General features: G+C 37.5%; 2 protein-coding genes across 4 annotated transcripts in view; one reads left to right on the top strand and one right to left on the bottom strand.

Moving 5' to 3' along the window:
* plppr5b (phospholipid phosphatase related 5b) overlaps window positions 1-230 on the bottom strand; it is a 48,498-nt gene extending 48,268 nt beyond the window's left edge. For all 3 annotated transcript variants that reach the window (XM_083551991.1, XM_083551993.1, XM_083551992.1), the window contains exon 1: window positions 106-230. In XM_083551991.1, the coding sequence (XP_083408117.1) occupies window positions 106-214 (109 nt within the window). In that variant the 5' untranslated portion in view covers window positions 215-230. The remainder of the gene's footprint in view (window positions 1-105) is intronic.
* A 4,235-nt stretch (window positions 231-4,465) lies between these two features.
* On the top strand, window positions 4,466-22,035 carry plppr4b (phospholipid phosphatase related 4b). Its single transcript, XM_083551227.1, has 7 exons — window positions 4,466-4,842; window positions 8,128-8,313; window positions 11,148-11,277; window positions 11,642-11,837; window positions 17,453-17,510; window positions 18,379-18,552; window positions 18,702-22,035. Exons 1-7 carry the CDS (start codon window positions 4,765-4,767, stop codon window positions 20,097-20,099), a joined length of 2,220 nt encoding a protein of 739 aa, XP_083407353.1. The 5' UTR covers window positions 4,466-4,764; the 3' UTR covers window positions 20,100-22,035.
* Window positions 22,036-23,091: the final 1,056 nt, after the last annotated feature.

Below are 23,091 nucleotides of genomic sequence, written 5' to 3'. Positions count from 1 at the left end.
TACATCTATGGTGAGAAGAAAAGCATCTCAGCATGCATAAAATATGCTTTACTCCTGCCAGAATAAGAAAACAAATATATGATGCTATCATGGGCAAAGACTCACCCCTTTTCCAGTCCTCTGAGACCGTACCACAATAAAAGACACTGAGATCGCACATTTTCTTCATTCTGATGTGTATAATGTGAACATTAACTGACGCTCTTGTTTGCATGTTTGCATGATTTCATACGCTGCGGTGCTGCCACATGATTGGTTAATTAGAAAACTATAAATTAGCAGGTGTTCCTAATAAAAGGACAGTAAGTTTATGCACAAAGACTAGGTTTTAAATATCATACACACCTTTTATTACCTGACAGATTGTGTTTAAAAAAAAAAAACTTACCTTAAACAGACTTTAGTGCCGCAACAACATTTTAGAGGATGATCTGAAATGCCGTGACCGCATTTGTCAAAAGTTTGTACCAACCATCACGTTTGTCTTAGGCAATGCATACTGCGCATGCGCATATTATGCGACCCTAACGCTGTCAATTCCGATTCACTTTGCGGATTCGAATCTTTTGAAACCTCTCGTTCAGGGACTTTAGATTCGTTTGCTTCTCAACTCATTCAGCACTCAGGTGTGTTTTCAGTAGACATCGATCCACAGCGTGTGCGTCAAGTTTTCCACCTGCTTTCGTACTTGTCAGGGTAACACAATCTGTAAAAGGAGACGCTTCAGAAAAAAATCTATGGAGTAGATGACAAAATGCAAATGATGCCTGTAGTTTGTAACCAGCCAATTAATGTGACCATTAATTAGATTTGTTTTTAGCGAACAAAAATGTTTTTGGGATGGATGAAAATGTCACGTTGCTCTATATAAAAACAGGGATACAACCGGATTCTCTAATTGCGGCATTTTATACAAAGCGGCCTCCCTCAGGATCTCATTAATAAACTATTTTAGGAACCCTAGGAGATGGTTGATGGTGCAGTTTTACACCCTATTCTACATGATCCCTATTCCTCCAGGAAAATATTTCGAATCCCCTGCGAGGATAGTTTATTACCTGGGTGCTTCCTGATGGGACTTCATTACTGGGCCCAGTGAGGTGTAAAGGACCCCTCCTGCTTAGGCCCCTTGTTGGGTTGCTACCCGCCTGCATGGGTTCAGTGGGCTTACATTGGAATGTTTACTCATTGGGATCATTCTTAAGCACTCACTGAGACCCTGTGAAAATACTGCATTAGTTCCAGCCACATTTGGAGATCTGGTTGCAGAACTGAGTGTAGAACCATATTATAAGCCACTGACCTGATTCCTTGTCAGATGCAAAGCAGTAGAAGTTCTAATTCCTGACCCCAAAACTCAAGGATGTGATACAGGGACTGTGCTACTGAGGCACAGCTTTCTCACGCCAGTTCCCATAAAAAAAAGACCAAAGAAGCCCAAATGTGCATGTTATTTTGGTAAGTATTTCAAAACACACAGAGTATGGAAAATAGCTATATGTTACCATTTTGTCAAAAATGTACACAAAAGGGAACATCAGTGTATTGTGGGAACAGTATTTAAAAGAAATCATTTTCCAGCCTTTAAAACTTTGTCATGACACTCAATTTGAACATTTTTATTTACATGAGGTGACAGCTAAATGATTTTCACAATAATGAGAGCATGGCATATTCTAAACACTGTCAAATGCCACCATTATCAGCATCAGCAGCAGTTAATAGAGAGAAAAAGCTGGAAAAAGTAACCGTGTAAAGATTTAATGAAAGTATAAGTCTCCATGAATATAATTAAATTATGGATTAATGGATTTAATGTATTCCTGCTTCATGCTCTGCATTCCAAATATTGGTCTAATTTGAGTTTCTAGAATTTATCAGTATGTCTTTTCTTTTTTCTTTTTTTTATAAAAATGTATCAAATAGTTGATGCTTCAGCCTAATGATGGTTTGCTTTTCTTTTAGTGACTACAACTTTTCTTCTTTAGACTTAATTTTAAGAGTTTTCAGCAACAGAATCCAAATGCAAATTCCACACCTAAAATCAACTATAGACACACACCTCTCCATGGAATAGCCAAGCAGCCAGTTGTCCAATTATTTTTGATCCCTTAAAAAGGCATCATATACAAGGTGCTGTCAATTTTATCTGCTGATTGTTAGATTGTGAGTCCATCACTAGAACAGACTTTCGCCAAAACTGATCCACTATGCTGCATAAAGATATCAAAATGTTGTAAAATAAGAATTAATAATCACTTGCATATATTTATTACATTAAATATGTTTTAGAGTAATATAGCAAAGGATAATTTTAATCCATTAGGATTGGGTGGGTAGAGCAGGAGCCTGTTATCTAATATATACAAGGGCAATAAAGTCATGACAGTGAGATGAAATGCCAAACTAAAAGAGACATTATGTGCATACATTTGATGTGCTTATTTTGTATGTATACTGGAAGTATATTAAATGTGTTTCTTATTTTTTTTTGTAACCTTTGCATATACAAAATGGCAAGCTATTATTTTCATTTTAACTTTGGGGGATAATTTTGGAAAGAAATGTGTTTATTATTAAATATGTCAATCGATTAAAATATTTAATCGCAATTAGTTGCATAATTGTCATGAGTTAACTAACGATTATCACACATTTTTATCTGTTCTAAATGTACCTAAAATTAACACTTTTAATGTTTTTAATACTGTAATCAACATGGGCATGGACAAATATGGATGCTTTAAACAAATGTAAATGTATTATTAGTAAAACCAAACTCAACATAGAGCATGAAGACTAAATATTCTTATAAATAATTTAAATTATTTAAAAACAAATGTTTGGTGAAGTTAATTTTATATATATATATATATATATATATATATATATATATATATATATATATATATATATATATATATATATATATACAGTTGTGCTCAAAATTATTTACAATAGTATCAATACTTTTGATTTTTTTTTTATTTATAAAAACTACTTTGGCAATACTTCCATTGTATTCAATATATATTAGTTGCTATGCACAAACCCACACGTGTTAGCTAAACTTCATTTATATACCAATAGAGATGGCCAGAGATTCTCTTTGAGCCTTTTTTAAATTAATCATACCCTTTTCCCAATCTAAAAAAAAATTCATTTTTTTGTGAAAGTGCACTTGGTTTCACACTCCAATTCAGGTCTAATCAATTATGGTCAAGTAATGTTAATTGGTAAAACCTGCACTGTAAAGTATAATTAAGGGGCAAAGCTTTACTTATTTTTAATCACTGTCACCATGGCCAAGAAGAAAGAACTCCGTCATGACCTTTGTAAGTGTGTTGTCAATGCCCATAGTGGATGCAAAGGCTGCAAGTCCATTTAGAAAGAACTGGAATCAAGTCAAGAGTCAAGAAGCTTTTATTGTCATTTCAACCATATAAAGCTGATGCATTGAGGTGGTCTCCATGGACATCGACCAAGAAAGACACCACTTCTTACCCAGAGACACCGGGATGTGCGCCTGGCCTTTGCGAGGGTCACCTAGATAAAGATCCGAACTTCTGGTCATACATCCTCTGGTCAGATGTACCTATACTGGAGCTCTTTGGATATATGGATGTTGCATATGTTTGGCGTAAGAAAGGAGAATCCTTCAATCCTGAGATTACCATTGCAATGGTCAAGCACTGCGGTGGTCACGTCATGCTATTGGGATGCTTCTCTGTCAGTGGTACAGGTAACCTTGTTAAGAAAGATGGTATCATGAAAAAAGAGGACTATCTCAAGATTCTTGATGAGACCTGGTGGCTTCAGCACACAAGCTCAACCTCCCTGAGAATTGAACCTACCAGCAGGATAATGACCCGAAGCATAAGGCGCAAGTGGTCAAACAATGGTTCAGGGACAAAAACATATATGTTCTGGAGTGGCCAAATCAGAGCCCTGACCTGAACCAAATTGAGAATTTGTGGAGAGAGTTGAAGATCCAGGTCAATGTTAGGAAGCCTTCCAATCTTCAACAATTGGAGGCTTTTGCGAAGGAAGAGTGGGAAAACATTTCACAGCAGACCTGTAGAAATCTTGTACAAACCTACAAGAAGCGTTTGCGGGCCGTCATTAAAAACAAAGGCAAATATTGATTATTGAAACATTGTAATATCAAGGGTATGAATAATTCTGAAGATGGTGATTTTGAAAATATTTGTCAATGAAATGTCATATTTCTTGCAATATCGACGTTATTCTCTTGTTGTTTGTCACATGAAATATATGAAAGTATTATAAAACTCATTATTGACCGAAGACAACTGAAAAACACGATAAAAAATACCATGGGTATGAATACTTTTGAGCACAACTATATATATATATGTCTGTGTGTATGTCTGTGTGTATGTGTGTGTGTGTCACATTAGCTGATCTCTGAGGCTTGTTTCTTCAACCCGTTAACGGCAATTGAACCCGTTAGTGCGCATGCGCATCAGTACAGTAGCCGTTCCGCCAAATAAATGATTGCTTTGGGCAGTGCGAGCGCAAATTACATGCGAGCATTGGAAGCGAGCTGATGCTCAGTTAATTAAAAAAAATGTTATAATAAGACGTCTGGGTTTTCTTCATCCTTGGATCTAATGGCAGCTTCAGTCTCCTGGAATTGTCGGCTGGTGTTCGTGGTCCGCTGATAAAAAAAAAAAGAAGAAAAAAAAAACGCTACAAGTGAGCCGAACTGTCTTCTTGGCACGGAAAGGCAAAGAAATAACCATGTCTGCGAGAGAAAGAGCAAAGGGAAAGACGACTAAGGACAGCCTTTCTTTGCTGCCATGCTTCTATTTTGTTGAGGTAGGTCAGACATGAGTGCTTTATCGCGAGACGCTATTAAATGCCTTCAACTACGTGATGCTGATGCATTCAAGCGTTCAAATCCGCAAATGAATCCTGCACGTGTATCTGTCTAATGCATTTCAACTAGGAAATGTAGTCTATTCGTCACCAGTGGTTTATTGTCAATTGCACAAATCAGGTTGTTTTTTTAATCATTTTCTGTGAATCCAGAGGCTCCCTGAAGAGTTCAGTGCTTTAAAAGTAGGTTTTCCATAAATCGCTGTTCACCTTGTGTTTATACTTTCCGAACAGGTTACATTCACTGATTAAATAATAGCATGTGATGTCATATATAGATAAGATAGATACAAATGTAAATGATGACATAAAATAAAATAATAATAAAGGAAAATATCCTGAAGTGCTTTTCCTGTTTCTTGTACACCTCATGTTTGATTCATCCATGTGTACTGTTCATATTTATTTTATAGCAGCTTAGCAGAAAGCAGGTCAGGGTTTTTTTTAACACACACACACACACACACACACACACACACACACACACACACACACACACACACACATATTTTCTCAACATGCATGCTGAGAGGAAAAATAGAGAGCATAAAAGTTGTATTTGTAATGTCAGGATGTGGTGACGAGACCAAATGATGATCTATATGTGTAATAGTGTGTTCTTCACAGATATATTTATTAGTACACACCTCTGGCCTAGTGAGAAACTTGAGCATATCTGGGTCAAACACAGGTTGAGGTGCCCTGATCCTTCCTTCCTTCCGTCCTTCCTTCCGTCCTTCCTTCCGTCCTTCCTTCCTTCCTTCCTTCCTTCCTTCCTTCCTTCCTTCCTTCCTATCTATCTATCTATCTATCTATCTATCTATCTATCTATCTATCTATCTATCTATCTATCTATCTATCTATGGATATGGCATAAGTCCATTGTATAAGATTGTTTCACCTATTTGTAGTCACCTATAATATATATTTTGACTTTTATTAACAAAATAAAAACTAATCTAGGGACAGGCTTAGCTACAGTAATAATAACATTATTAAAGCAAAAATGTAATTATGTTGCAGTATATAAAATAAAGAGAGATTATAGTCATTCTTTACTAAGAGAAAAAGACAGATTTTTAAGGGCACTTTTTATGTATTCATACACACCAGTGAAGAAGAAGCCAGTGATGCAATAATTGTAGAAATATACAACAATTTGCATATCCCTTATTGTCTTCTTGAGTCTGTTAAGATTTTGCAAATAATTGTACTCAACTGCTTAAATCCGTCTGATGATCTTAATCTAATGTACAGGTGTATAGATTTGTGAATCAAGTGTGTGTGTGTGTGTGTGTGTGTGTGTGTGTGTGTGTGTGTGTGTGTGTGTGCATTCTTCTCAGATAAAGAGTGTACTAATACTGTAGGTCCTCTCACCTACTAAGTACACAAAATGAATATTTGAACAATGTTGGAAATGGGACTATTTAAGTGCTTGCTGTGAAATCCCCAGTGCCCGAGTTTTTATAAATAAGCAACCAGCCTCTATTCATATATATTCATTATTTAAATGACTTTCGCCTGCCCCTGCAAGTTTTTTGTCGACCGTTTGATGAGCGATACACTTGAATAAGCTTTGAAATCTTAAAAGGTAATTTCCAGGTATGAGAGGAATTGTAATCTGTCTCTCTAGATTGGGTTTTGTGTTGCTAAAATTGCATCCAGGCTTAACCCTTTAAGTGCTTTTCCTGAAAGTGCGACAAGTTCCAACACGGGATGAGTTATCACTTCTTCCATCACGTTACGAGGCCTGGTCGGGTGTACGGTATTTCTCCTGTTTCATTAATAAGGTGTCAGTTGGAGTGCAGTAGAAAGAGAAGCTGCTTGATATGCACCGTGCTACAATGAGCAGCTGCCTCAGCTTGCTAATTCTGCAAGATTTTTACTGTAGTCAAGGTTGTTCCACTGACATATATTTATATTTCTCAATCTATGCTAAGAAAAAAAACAAAATGATATAGTGTGAGAAGTCCTCAACATTGCAACATGGTTATAATGCATCATAATGAGTATTAACATTTCGTTTTGTCGAGTTTTTTTTAATAACTATTTCACACACAATCACTTTTAGGATTTGTTTGTTTGTTTGAATAATCAAATGCACAGGTGAAGAGCATACAATAGTTTCATGTTTTGGATTGTGTGATTGTTTGGCACTGTAATTGAGGCTGGTTCATTTCAGCTGAGCATCTGTAAGCACTCCCAAACTCATCCTTCTGTACTGCTCACACTAAAAGCTCCTGTGCTTTCTCGCTACAAGGTTTTCTGAATTTGGAACACGGCTGTGAGAAGATGCCAGTGGCCAAATTTAGACCATGCGCCACAGAGAGGACTATGTTTCACCTTAGAACCCTGATTTACTTTGTCTTGCTTATTGATTTGGCAGTGCTGCTGAATAATTGATGGCGATTAATCAGATGGTGTTGTGGAATCTTATACAAAAGTATGGCTCAGAAAGTTTCGGTTACAATGTTTATACACATTTATTCGAATATTTTATTATTTCTTCACAGCTTACAGTGGATAGAAAGTCTACACACCCCTGTTTAAATTGCATGTTTTAGAGGTGTTAAAAATGTTAGTTAAATCATGCCAGAACCAGAAACCACAAATAGAAATGTTTTAGGAAAGGATAAAGAATAAATTCTAGCACCCAGGTTGCAGTAGTGCACTATTTTTTATAGTTAAGAATGTGGCAGTGCTCAGAATCAACCAATCACATTCACACGCATACACCTTCCATCCGGTGAATAACTAATTAACCCTACATAATATACAGCTGTACATCTCAGGATGCCCCGCTAACACTGATCAGAAGACCAGGAGAAAACATATGTCTGGTCTATAGGTTAGGTTGCCAAGATGGACAGTATTTTAACCATGGGAAATAATTTGTTGTGGTTTAATGAGACCAACGTTAAACTTATTGTTCAAAAATACCCACACATGGCTTTTATTAGGGTGGAGGAAATCAAGTAAACCATCACATGCCAGTCAATAAATCCTAACCTAAAGGCTTTTGATGAAACTATATATATATATATATATATATATATATATATATATATATATATATATATATATATGCAATATCCAATACAGTGTATTGATGAAAAGTCGTAGGCTTTGAATACTCACAAAAATGTAACCCAACAAATCTGAATCTGATCCTTTGCCTTCCTTTGCCACAATTTCTCACCATATTATTTTGTTCCTTTCCTCCAGCTTCCAATCCTGGTGTCATCTGTAGCCAGTTTGTACTTTCTTGAGTGGACTGACATTTTTAAACCAGTGCACTGGGGCTTCAGCTGCTTTGACCGCAGTTTGAGTTTACCATACATCGAGCCAACGCATGAAATTATCCCTTTCCTCATGCTCTTCATCCTCACCATCGGCGCACCTGCTGTCACGGTCAGTGTCATATAAGCACATACACACAAGTAGTTATTCATTCTTTTGTGAGGTCTTTTTATTCATTTATGTGCAACCTAAGTGTGTTCTATATCACCTACTTTTACCTTAACTGTAACCTAAATTTATACATTCTGTATTGTAGGTTACACCAACATGTTTTGGGTTGACTAGACATAGTTGGTTGAATATCATGCGTGTTAGATATTCCTACATACATATTAGACCTTGGAATTATAAGGTTATAAAATCTGTTATGAACATTGTTCAAACTTGTTATACATCACAATAAATACATGTGAGACACACTATACCAAATATTTCTTAAACGTTTGTAAATGTAATTACATTATATATGCTTTTCCATTATTAAAGGTCAGCTCTATTACTTATTTTCTTAAATATTTCTTGTTGCAGTGTATGTAATGATCTATTGTTAGAGGTCGGATTGTGGCAAGAGGTCACAGCAGGATAGCTTTTTCTTTTTGTTGAAGCATATTGAAAATCTTAATTGAAATTCGAAACCTTTCATTAAATTAGTTTGTAATGATCATATAGCTGCAACACTGTGCAAACTGTACAGGCGTTTCTAATAAAGTGCACTTTGTGGTTGCTAGCGATGTTTAACAGCATTGCTTTTAGTCTGAAGAAATGAACTTGATCATTTTACAGGTAGGTCATTTACCTTGTAAGCCATTTGGGTTGAGTGCATTTTAGATGTCAGTTATGTCCAAATTTGTAATTATTACTATAATCTAGCCATTTTCAGTGAAGTTTACATATCTTTTCTAATGACGCACATTTTAAAGCAAACATTTATTAGCACTTTGAGAGTGCAATTAACCCCATCTAGGGACATCTGGGACTGTGTAAATTTTTTCTTTATATTATTAATGGCAGAAGAAGTGCAAATAAAGTGCCTGGTCTCAGATCACATTGGGTATGTGAGCTGTGGTACACTGGGTTATTATATTGAATTTATAGCAGTGAGAGTTGCAGGTCACTTACAGCAAGACACAATGATTATTTCATGCTCGGATTCCTATTGACTTCTTGAAGCTTATTAAATACAAATGACAAGATGGCTAAACAGGTTTGAAGTATAAACTCAAATACACTGTGATTAATTTGTTGGTAATATGAGTACCTCACCAATGAACATAACGAAAGGCAGTTTCTATAACTGAGATTACAACAGGCTGCCAAGTTTGTATTGTGTTTCCCAGTATTGTGTCTATTTGTAGTTTTCATGCTGAATGTACACTAATTGAACAAAATGATTTGAAAACCTTATCATCACATCAATATATAATTATTATTTCACATCTGTGGGAATCAGGATGAACATTTGATGGTTTTGTGTGTAGTCCCCTTCATGGTCTCTGTATTTTTCATTCTCATTGTTCTAACTATGGATTGTTTGACTTTCACCCCTGCCTTGTTGAAGTTGTTAGTGAGGTCACTGACTGTTGTTTTGGAGCTTTGTTACACCTCTCATGAATGGATTCAGATTTAAAATAGTTGTACTATGCTTGTGTTAAAGCTTTAAAATAGCTTGCTTCTCTACCACAGACAGCTCTCTAGTCTTCATGATAGTTTATCCGTTTAATAAAATTTTTTTGTCTAACAAACTAATTCTGTCTTCACATGCAAAACCCTCATGGAGATTCAGAGCCATTACTAGTTTTAATAATCAGTCCAACAGGGCACACCCTGAACATCATAAAACACTTGTCAGTCACATGTTCCAATATATTTAATTAATTGAGAAATGGGTGGAGTCAAACAACGGATGTCATGTTCAAAGTTGTTCAGCACATCTAGGAGTTTATTATCAGAAAATAAACAAGAATTCTGAAATTCTCTTCTTTTTATCTGTTGATTTCAAACATGTTCCCTTCCCAATAGCTGCAGAGGTAACTGTATATGCAGAATAAATACTATACTATAAATACTGACCTTGGTTTTATAAATAACAGTGGATAATAAGCTTTCTACTCTCCCTTTTGTCCAGCTCATTTGTGTCTAAAGTCTGTTTACCTGACAGATTTAGCACAAGGGGCGGAAGTAACTGCAGGCTCTTGGGACTCCTGTGGTTTTGCCAATTGTCACTGTGTAGAGAAGGGACTGTGTGTGTGTGTGTGTGTGTGTGTGTGTGTGTGTGTGTGTGTGTGTGTGTGTGTGTGTGTGTGTGTGTGTGTGTGTGTGTGTGTGAGTGAGAGAGAGAGAGAGAGAGAGAGAGAGAGAGAGAGAGAGATATTGAAGGGTCAGAGTCAGTCACGTGGAGGGATATGTGGTGTGATCTGCATGCTATCTGAGTTTAGATTTAGCTTGCTGTGTGGCACTTCATTGCGCCAACAGTCTGTTTATATCCATAACAGCTCATCTGCCATCACAGAATGTAGAGCACTGCTGACATCACAAGTCCTGCCGGGATTTAAACTCCTCACCTAGTAAATAAAGTGGTCTAGTCTTTATGGACAAGGAAGCTGCAATGTCTACATGGTGTATAAGACATTCAACATGCAAATTACCAGACTGTAATTCATGTTCCTGCCAGTTTAAAGCTTTTTGAATATAAATTATATCCAAGACTATAGCCAAAATCAATAATTGACCTGGTGTGTACTTGATTCCCAGACTCCATGATGTCAATGGAGTTTAGATTGAAAGACAGGGACAGGTTCAGGGCCATAGGTGAAAAGATTATTCTCAGATACACAGCAGCAGGTCTATGGTGAGAGGACATTAAAACACAAATGTGCAGAAATAAAATGTTGCACTCAATTTAATTGCAGAATATTAGTCTTCACTGAAAAACATTTTGTCTACAGATAATGATTGGAGAAGGCATTTTGTTCTGCTGGTTGTCCAAAACCCATAGTGGCCCTGGACCCGAGGCCAACATCAATGCAGCCGGCTGCAATTTCAACTCTTATATACGCCGCGCCATCAGGTTTGTGGGTAAGTTGCACTAAATGTGACTTATTTACATTTATGTCATTTGGCAGGTGACCTTATCCAGAGTGACTTTTATTTCTCATTTATACAACTGAGCAGCTATGGGGTTAAGGGCCTTGCTCAGGGGCCCAGGAGTGGTAGCTTGGAGTGACTGGAACTGAAACTCCCAACATTTTGATCCAAAGGTCAATGCGTTAAAGCTACCACCTCCTTCTACCACCACCCACTAGTGCGATTAATTTACCACCTCCCACTGCTCAATTATATGATTCTAGTGCAATTGATTATAAAAAAAGCAAACAGTTCATAATAAATTAACTGCTTGTACTTGGAGTGTGTCTAATCATTCACTTTGTGTTCTTTACAGGGGTTCATGTGTTTGGTCTCTGTGCCACTGCACTCATAACTGACATCATCCAGCTGTCAACAGGTTACCCAGCACCGTACTTCCTTACTGTTTGCAAACCCAACTACACATACCTGAACTCCTCCTGTGATGAAAACTCTTTTATTTTGGAAGACATCTGCTCTGGTACTGACACTGCCACCATTAATGCGGGCAGGTAGGACTGGCATAAATGTTCAAACCAAAAGAATTACACAATCTGCTGTTGTGGAATTGCTTTATTTTTTATATAAGGCAAGGTTCGTAGTGCATCATAAGGACAGGCAAAGTTTCTAAAAACAAGCAGAAATCTGAATTAAAGTATGACAAACAATTCAAAAAAATTTTAAATCAGGAAGGGGCAAACCACTGTGTGTGTGTGTGTGTGTGTGTGTGTGTGTGTGTGTATATATATATATATATATATATATATATATATATATATATATATATATATATATATATATATATATACAGTGAGTAAAATAAGTATTTGAACACCCTGCTATTTTGCAAGTTCTCCAACTTAGAAATCATGGAGGGGTCTGAAATTGTCATCGTAGGTGCATGTCCACTGTGAGAGACATAATCTAAAAAAAAAAAAAAATCCAGAAATCACAATATATGATTTTTAAACTATTTATTTGTATAATACAGCTGCAAATAAGTATTTCAACACCTGTCTATCAGCTAGAATTCTGACCCCCAAAGACCTGTTAGTCTGCCTTTAAAATGTCCACCTCCACTACATTTATTATCCTAAATTAGATGCACCTGTTTGAGGTCGTTAGCTGCATAAAGACACCTGTCCACCCCATACAATCAGTAAGAATCCAACTACTAACATGGCCAAGACCAAAGAGCTGTCCAAAGACACTAGAGACAAAATTGTACACCTCCACAAGGCTGGAAAGGGCTACGGGGAAATTGCCAAGCAGCTTGGTGAAAAAAGGTCCACTGTTGAAGCAATCATTAGAAAATGGAAGAAGCTAAACATGACTGTCAATCGCCCTCGGACTGGTCAATGACCTGAAAAGAGCTGGGACCACCGTTTCCAAGGTTACTGTTGGTAATACACTAAGACGTCATGGTTTGAAATCATGCATGGCACGGAAGGTTCCCCTGCTTAAACCAGCACATGTCAAGGCATGTCTTAAGTTTGCCAATGACCATTTGGATAATCCAGAGGAGACATGGGAGAAAGTCATGTGGTCAGATGAGACCAAAATAGAACTTTTGGGTCATAATTCCACTAAACGTGTTTGGAGGAAGAAGAATGATGAGTACCATTCCAAGAACACCATCCCTACTGTGAAGCATGGGGGTGGTAGCATCATGCTTTGGGGGTGTTTTTCTGCACATGGGACAGGGGGACTGCACTGTATTAACGAGAGGATGACCGGGGCCATGTATTGCGAGATTTTGGGGAACAACCTCCTTCCCTCAGTTAGAGCATTGAAGATAGGTCGAGATTGGGTCTTCCAACATGACAGTGACCCGAAGCACACAGCCAGGATTACCAAGGAGTGGCTCTGTAAGAAGCATATCAAGGTTCTGGCGTGGCCTAGCCAGTCTCCAGACCTACACCCAATAGAGAATCTTTAGAGCGAGCTCAATCTTCGTGTTTCTCAGCGACAGGCCAGAAACCTGACTGATCTAGAGAAGATCTGTGTAGAGGAGTGGGCCAAAATCCCTCCTGCAGTGTGTGCAAACCTGGTGAAAAACTACAGGAAATGTTTGACCTCTGTAATTGCAAACAAAGGCTACTGTACCAAATATTAACATTGACTTTCTCAGGTGTTCAAATACTTATTTGCAGCTGTATCATACAAATAAATATTTACAAAATCATACATTGTGATTTCTGGATTTTTTTATTTTAGATTATGTCTCTCACAGTGGACATGCATGTACGAGGACAATTTCAGACCCTTCCATGATTTCTAAGTGGGAGAACTTGCAAAATAGCAGGGTGTTCAGATACTTATTTTCCTCACTATATATATATATATATATATATATATATATATATATATATATATATATATATATATATATATATATATATATAATAATAATATATATATATATATATATATATATATATATATATTACACCTTCCCGTGGGCTCACCACCTGCAGGAGGGACCGTAAGGGACGGTGCTGTGAGGATTGGGCACCAGTCGAAGGCAGGGGCCTGCTTAGACTGCTGCCCCCGCGACCCGAATTACGGATAAGCGGGAGAAAATGAATGAATAAATGAATGAATATATATATATACTGTATGTACAAACCCGATTCCGAAAACGTTGGGACACTGAACAAATTGTGAATAAAAACAGAATGCAATGATGTGGAAGTTTCAAATGTCAATATTTTATACAGAATACAACATATATGACATATCAAATGTTTACACTGAGAAAATGTATAATTTTAAGGGAAAAATAAGTTAATTTAGAATTTCATGGCATCAACACAAGTTGGGACAAGGCCATGTTTACCACTGTGTGGCATCACCTCTTCTTTTTATGACAGTCTGCAAACGTCTGGGGACTGAGGAGACAAGTTGCTCAAGTTTAGGAATAGGAATGTTGTCCCATTCTTGTCTAATACAGGCTTCTAGTTGCTCAACTGTCTTAGGTCTTCTTTGTCGCATCTTTTTCTTTATAATGTGCCAAAAGTTTTCTATGGGTGAAAGATCTGCAGGCTGGCCATTTCAGTACCTGGATCCTTCTTCTACGCAGCCATGATGTTGTAATTGATGCAGAATGTGGTCTGGCATTGTCATGTTGGAAAATGCAAGGTCTTCCCTGAAAGAGACGACGTCATGATTGGAGCATATGTTGTTCTAGAACTTGGATATATCTTTCAGCATTGATGGTGCCTTTCCAGATGTGTAAGCTGCCCATGCCACACGCACTCATGCAACCCCATACCATCAGAGATGCAGGCTTCTAAACTGAGTACTGATAACAACTTGGGTTTTCCTCTTTAGTCCGGATGACATGGCGTCCCAGTTTTCCAAAAATACTTTACATTTTGATTTGTCTGACCACAGAACAGTTTTCCACTTTGCCACAGTCCATTTTAAATAAGCCAGAGAAAATGCCTGCGCCGTTGCCGGCTAACACTCTATAGGTCAAAAAAGAAGCCATATCTAAACATGATCCATGGCTTCTTTTTTGACCTATAGAGTGTTAGCCGGCAACGGCGAATGGCATGGTGGATTGTGTTCACCGACAAAGTTTTCTGGAAGTATTCCTGAGCCCATGTTGTGATTTCCATTACAGTAGCATTCCTGTATGTGATGCAGTGCCGTCTAAGGGCCGAAGATCACGGGCATCCAGTATTGTTTTCCGGCCTTGACCCTTAACCTTGCAATTTTTCTCTGAGAAACTCCTTTCTGATATTGCTCCACTATTTTTCAGCATTGGGGGAATTGGTGATCCTTTGCCCATCTTGACTTCTGAGAGACACTGCCACTCTGGAAGGCTCTTTTTATACCCAATCATGTTACCAATTGACCTAATAAGCTGCAAATTGGTCCTCCTGTTGTTCCTTATATGTACATTTAACTTTCCCAGCCTCTTATTGCTACCTGTCCCAACTTTCTTGGAATGTGTAGCTCTCCTGAAAGCTCCAAAAATAGTGGAGCAACATGACATTTCAAAATGTCTCACTTTCAACATTTTATATTTTTTTATATCTATATTCTATTGTGAATAAAATATAAGTTTTTAAGATTTGTAAATTATACAATGTATAGTGTACAGTGTCCCAACTTTTTGAGCACAAGGCTGAAAACTTTCCAGTCGCTCTTCTGTACACTGCTTTGCAATCTGCCTTCGCCGTCAGGAATGTAACTATCGTTCGTGTATATAAGGTTGAGGGTGTGGGCTGCACACCGGTAATGTGGAGGGAGAACATACCTTTCTCTGTCATCTCGTAAAACATCGTGCAATTCTGTAAATATGAGCTCGTCCTCGTCTACATCATTACCTGCTTCATCATCAGCTTGAACGCTTTTACAAAGTTCTCGCTATTATCAGTGACCGTGGCAGTTTATCTTCCCACAAAGAGCAAATGAGCTGTGAGTTTGCTCTCTGTCTTTGCTGCGATGGCATCGTACATGTGTCTCCCACAGAAAACTTATATTCTGAGCAGTCCATAGATCTGCAGTGGTGGAAAGTCGGCAAAAGTTTTCTATATTTCTGTCTAAATTTCCATATATGCAACATTTGCATAATGTTGCATATGTTCAACATTATACACACACACACACACACACACACACACACACACACACACACACACACACACACACATCTGTAGTGCTGTGCTTTGCATGCAGATGTTTATTATTTTAAGTGGTATTTTTTGCAGTTGACAAGAGCTTTTCACCAACACATAATCTACACTTAAGCATTATTCCTTTCTCGTTTTCTTCGACTATTTCAAAAGAATAAGAATACTTCCATCACAGTAATGTAATGCTCTGGTTTGCCATCTCTGCTTCTGAATGTGTGTGTATGTGTGTGTATGTGTGTGTGTGTGTGTGTGTGTGTGTGTGTGTGTGTGTGTGTGTGTGTGTATATATATATATATATATATATATATATATATATATATATATATATATATATAATGAGTGCATTTAAGTTAAACATTTAAGTTTGAATTTAAATTTATTTTATCTTGTGCTATAAATAAATATTTTCATAATTTGTAATTGATTTATTCTATTCCAAGGATTTTCATTTCGGTGCATCACTAATATATATATATATATATATTTCCGAAACCGAAAACCGAAAAAAAGGAAAACAAGGCTGAAAACCGAAAGCAATTATGCCAATATGTGTGTGTGTGTGTGTGTGTGTGTGTGTGTGTGTGTGTGTGTGTGTGTGTGTGTGTGTGTGTGTGTGAGTGTGTGTGTGTGTGTGTGTGTGTTGTAATGGATCTCATATAACTATCTAAAGAAATACACTATTTACACGTCCTACACTGGAAAACGAAATGAAATCAAAAAACAATGTTAGTATGATTATCTTAAGGATGGCACATTTATTTATGATTGGGTGCCAAAGGAAGAGAAATCTGCCCTGCTCTGTGGGTGGGATGTGGACCTGTCCTGTCAGTCACAGTGATACAGTACTAGCTAATTGTGGCTGTCAGGGAAAATAGCACTTTCCTCTGTGTATGTTAAGATGCCCTGCCCAGTGTGTCAGCATAAGCAATGGTTAAAAAAGGTAGCTAACTTCATGTGGTCATGTTTAAGACATGACCCAAGTAAGTAGCTGCTGTGCAATGGGAACTAGTTATTATGTTGGAATATGCAGATGATCAGATTAAGGAGATTTACCTTTCCTTAGCAAACAGTTTAATTAACTGTATTCTGCACCTTAAAGCTTAATTTTATTGCTGCTCTAGTCAACCTGATAATAAGGCGGGTTCTATTTCAAATAGAAACCCACACTTTAGTAACTGTCATTCTGATGTCAGCAGTCATGGCTTTACACTTGCAATTTAGCAACAGACATAGCTCAATGATGCATGTTGTTTTTCAAAGCCAGATTGGCACTTAGATGGCTATTAATTAATTATTATTATTATTATTATTATTATTTTTATTTTATTTTTTTATTATTTAGCTTAATGAATCTACTTTCAATGTGCTGAAAGTCTGTGCAGAATGCAAGCAATAAGTATTCCCTGCAGTGAAAAGGGTGAATCTTCATTTTCATACATTAATAATCTTCAGTCTGATTTGGGTTCTCCTCATTTTCCAGAAAATCGTTCCCCTCCCAGCATGCAACCTTGGCATCCTTTGCAGCTGTCTACATCTCTGTAAGTAGCTTGTCACACCCATGCACTGTATAATTACTGCTCAAGTTAAACTCATTATCTTACAAAAGCGTTAAAGTCTACTGCACAAGGCACACCGTTTTGATGAGTTTGTGGATTATCTGTTCATTCAGCCTTATTGCTGAGTAAACCTCTAACATGAAATATTAATGTGTATGTCACTTAGAAGCTACAATGCATTTCAAACAAAAAAAAAAGTGAACTTTTAAAAATGTGAAGGGGACTGAAAGCATTTACTTGTCACTATAGCTGCATAAGTGCTTTAGTGTTTGGGGAGGTGTGTGTGTGTGTGTGTGTGTGTGTGTGTGTGTGTGTGTGTGTGTGTGTGTGTGTGTGTGTGTGTGTGTGTGTGTGTGTGTGTGTGTGTGTGCAAAATAAAGCTACATATCTTGTAGGGTTTACTTATTTTTTACGGGTGCAAATAAATTTTGTAATATTAATACTATTTCACATAATTATAGTTAGTCATTGTTTGTGGAGATGATTAGCTGGCTAGCTAGCCTTAGTAATGCAATTGAACACAAATCTCTTTTAAAGCAAAAGTAAAATGTTTATGTAGAAAAATAGGGCACACTTTAATATTTTTTTATTAGAACTGCATTCTAAGATGCAGTTACTTTTTCACTACTGACAATTATTTAATAGTGCAGTAAGCATAGATCAATATGGCAGTTAAGTGGCTTTATATTGCTCTGTATTAAATGAACTCATCATCCACCTAGGACTTCTCTGCTGTGTACATCTAAGCACAATTAACTTATCTTAGTGTGACATTCATGGTAATAATAAGCTCAGTATATGAAAAAGTGATTTTTTTTTTTTTTTAATGAGTGCATTTGTTTCTGTTTAGATGTATTTGAACAGCACTCTGACAGACTCATCTAAGCTTCTGAAGCCCCTCTTGGTCTTCTCCTTTATCATTAGTGCCATCATATGTGGTCTAACACGAATTATCCAGCACAAGAACCATGCCATTGATGTCTACCTGGGATTTCTCCTTGGGGGAGGCATTGCTATTTATTTAGTGAGTTATATATTTTTTTTTCTATGATCAGAATAATTCGATCAAAACCTTAAAAACACGCTTTGTGCTTTACATGATGTTACGTATAGCATTAGAATTTTTTGTGATGGGATGTGTCATTTTAATGTTCAACTTTCTGATCATGGTAGGGTTTGCATGCTGTTGGAAATTTCCAACCCAGTGAGGAGCAGCCAAAGAGCGAACCCCAGGTTCAGGATACTGTTACGTCCCTGGGTGAGCTGGGTCAGCACGTTGGACATCATTTGCCTGCTAAAAGCCGCAGCAGTAGTGATGGCCTTTCTTCTTCCCACTCAGATGGTCTTCTTCACCGTAATCTTCAGACCCGCCATACTAGATCCCTTACCAACTTGAAGAGGTCCAGTGCAGATGTTGAAGTTCCACAACCCCATAGCCCTGCAGATAAGGAGAGCATGGTGACCTTTAGTAACACTCTGCCACGGATTCACCCACCAACAATAGATGATGGCACAAGGCTCAATGGAACAGTCCATTTGACCTTGGACTCTAGTCGTTCTAAGCAGTTGTTATCGCAGTGGAAGAGTAAGAATGAGAATCGAAAGCATTTCATGCAGGCTGTGGAGGCAGCCCTGGGCCAGTGTTCTGTCAGCAGCATGGAGACTCGCTGTAGCTCAGAACCCTCCACCATAGGCATTAATGGGGAACAACAAGGTCCAGCAGGCTCATGTCTCAAACTGGCCACTGGTAGTAGCACTTTACCCAGCAACCCTTGTGGTATTGCTGGAGGTACAAGAATGTCTGTTCAATCCAGGCCAGGCTCTTCCCAACTGGTTCACATTCCAGAGGAGACTCAGGAAGGCATGAGCACTTCACCTAGAGGTATTGCCCAGGACAAATGGCTAAAAAGCATGGAAAAGAATGTCAATGGACAACCACGTGTTGTCCCAGTGATTGGGATGTCCAAGCAGCATGGCCTGTTGCTCACAGGCTCCAGCAGTTCTGAGAGCAGTAGTTACACCAGCTCCACTGCGCCTTTGCACCGTAATAAGATCCTGAGTGAGGAGCCTGGTTCAGGGGCTACCACTCAGGGATCCATCGTCAGGGTGGAGGCACACCCAGAGAATGGACGGCCCTTGGTTCATGCCCACTCAACTGACAGCACCACCTTCTGGACCTGGAAGTCTCAGAACAGCTTGAGACAGTCTTTTGAGCTCAATGATCTCAACCGAGACTCAGAGAATTGTGATTCTCTTAAGGATGGCTACGGCTCCACAGACAGAACGAGGAGCAACTCTGGTGCTCCGATACATGTCACAGTGCCAACAATTCCCGCTGTCTCCTCTATTTCCACTCTAACTAACTCAGTTGGAGAGCCACATCCTCATCAAACCGTCTCAACCATCCGAGTCACCCCTATTGAGAGCACTGAGACTGGACCAGAAAGTTGCGACTCGACATTGCGAAGGAAAAGCAATATGATCCTAATCCCTGAAAGAGGGAACAGCCCAGATAACACCAGGACCATTTTTTACAAGGGCACTTCCACCACCACAGCATTTAAAGAGTAGACAACATTTAATGCCTTGTTACTGTTTATGTGTCGACATGAGGTCCATATATGAGGTGTTCATTATGTATTTTCCACACATGTACAGTTTGCTGGTGTGTTTTGCACTCTGGATGACACCATTTCTTACACTGCATGAAATCACTGGTTTATAAAGTTGTCACAGTGACACAAAAGCACAAACTTAAGAACTCTTTCTATGCTGTTGGCTGTTGTCCTAATGAAGAAGTACAGTATATTGTAGCATTTAACCTAATTCTTTTATTCTATACACTGTGAAGTTGACCTAGTGCCAAGTCTTAACTAAAAAACTGTATAAATGTTAATCAATCATTTTTTTTAGTTAGTACCCCAGCCCAAAATATTTCTCTAAAACGGGTGCTGTCCTATTTAGGTATTCGGGGGGGACTCAAAAATAGTTTTTTGCGAAAAAGCATTTAATGACCATAAGTGCTTTGAATATTTTCTGTATTTTGTTGTATAGTCCTTTAGTCAGGGCTGGTGCATGCTATTCTGATGCTTTAGGCAAAACTGAATGTAGCTGTACCTTCAACCAGTTTGTTGTTTCGATTTTTTAACACATAGACGACTAGTGATTACTGTCTTATTAGCCATTTAATGTGCTTACAGAGTGACAAAGTAAAACGACACACTTTGTGATGAAATAGATGAATGATTGTACTGTTTTAATCAGCCAATGCTTAAGTGCCACTCTAGGAAATTGCCCAGTTCACCAGTATGTATGCACCGGCCCTGCTTAAAATACCATGCACTATATTCTCCTACTTGCAATACTGTTTTCAACATGGACTTACTTAATTTGTGTTCCTTGCTCTCAACAGTATATTTGCTTCACTTTGCTATACACAGTGATTAAATTAATACTCCTGGTCTTACTAAGGTAACAACTTTTGTTCAGTAGCAAATCAAGGTGCAAAATAGATCACTGTCTTCCTTTAATGTGTGTAAAAGTACCAGGTGCTCGTGAACACACTCTGCTGCTACTGTAAGATCACTCACAGCCCAGACCTCTAGCTATGCTGTTCTTAACTCGTTTTTGCACTTGAGTGGACAAAGTAAGGCAGATATTACTGTAGCCAATGCCGTAGATATTTCTTTCGTCTAATGTTTATCCTTAAACAACGTGGTCCATTTCTGGAACAATATTCATCTAAGCAGGCCCTTTATCCATGTAAGGTATGTTTATATTTAGCCAGAATAAACATGTGGTTACTTTAAAAACAAATATTTTTAGATGTATTTATCAAATGTCATGCCATATCCAAAAACTATTTAAAAAAATATATAGAATTAAATGTTTATTTTAATAGACATGAAGATGAATACTATTCTTTAAACTGATTTTGCTGTAACTTTTTTATAATATAAAACCATGTAAATGTGCCAAAGGGTATTTTAAAGGGAGCGTTCAGTGTTTTGCTATAGTACTTCTACAACAGCCTGTATTTTTGTAATCCACATACAGTGTGGCACAGCTAGAGCATCTGCATGTTGATGATTTGATAACAAATATTGTATAGTTCTTTTTGTAAAGGATTAACACAGAAAGTGTAATTGTTTATTCTGAATATGAAATGTTGGTGGAAAAATCTTTCTAAATGTGTTATTATGTTTGTTAGAGTAGTGACCTCAACACTACAGAGGAACGACAACATTGTGTGCCCATATAATTCAAGGATTGCATCAAGCATGTTTGTGAGATGACTGAGAGGCACTACCCTAAAACACTGTGTTTGTGTTTTAATCAGGAAAGTGCTGATAGATTAGCAGTGTATGGGAACAAGTCCAGCAGCACTCATTACACTGGCACCAGGATCTTTTTGGGAGATACCATTTTTCTCTTTATCAGTTGTGCCAGATCCACATAAGAAACAGGATAATAAATTGTAGCAGTTTAAATAAATGTTTGTTATTTAGTCCGCATTGAAGTTTTTGTTTTTTTTTATTTGGTGTGTCTTTGATTAACCCCTTGTTGTTTTTTCAAAGGTTTAAAAGAAATGCTGAAGTGCAATCTGATGACAGCCCTTCCAGTTGCTAATTTAGGTTTTTGTTTGACCCGCTGTTGTATATTTACCTTCTAGGGGCCGAGCTAGGTCAGGAACCTGACCTAATATATATAAAAATAAATCATATCAAATCTTCTATCAACTAGAAAAATCATAACTGCATTGCTTCAGAATACATAAAAAATATACATAGCAGTTAGAACAGTTATTTACTATTATGGTGGCAATGCTGTTTGATAATGCTTTACTTTATTGCTTAGGTCTCTTTTAATTATTAAAAGATAATGCATTCTCTATGCCCCCTATGCCAGCTTGGATGTCTCAAGGTTATCTATAGTCTAAGCTGAAAATGACATTAACCCTCAAGTCCCAGGACCATGTCAGGTGCAGTGCTGGACCCAGGTTATTCTTTTTGTTGCAGGCCCCAAGCTTGTGTTTCCTCTGGTCATGCATATAAACTATAACAACAAATCTAATACTGCTACTTTTGGAGGGTTTTTTTAGGCCTTTTATCCTTAGATTTTATATGAAAAATGATATAGACACTTGCACATTTTGGCTAATTGTGTCTAATTACAATGAACATAAGCTTTAAAGCAGAAAATAAATGTACAATATAACCACTATAGCATATTACCATTTCTCAACTCTGTATATCAGGGTTCACACCTCAAATGTGTTGATCTTAAAGGAATTGCTTTTTAGAAATGCTAAACAGTACAGTGTTCTACAGAGTAAAGCAGTAAATCCTTGAAGAAGTAAGTGAAGGACATGTTTAATTTGTTAACTTTATTAGAGATCACTTTACCACATTAATGGAATGTCAAAAGCATGTGTGTGCACATGTACAAAAAAAGTGTATTCAGGTTTTATACGCAGCCTCTGGATAGTTAGGAACAGTTAACGATTACTAACAAAATTCGGTATTAGCTTAATGTATTAGACTGGGATTTACCCAAACCATCG

The sequence above is a fragment of the Silurus aristotelis genome, assembly GCF_946808225.1.
Source record: "Silurus aristotelis genome assembly, chromosome: 1".
Taxonomy (NCBI): domain Eukaryota; kingdom Metazoa; phylum Chordata; class Actinopteri; order Siluriformes; family Siluridae; genus Silurus; species Silurus aristotelis.
This window is presented reverse-complemented; position numbering and strand designations above follow the sequence as displayed.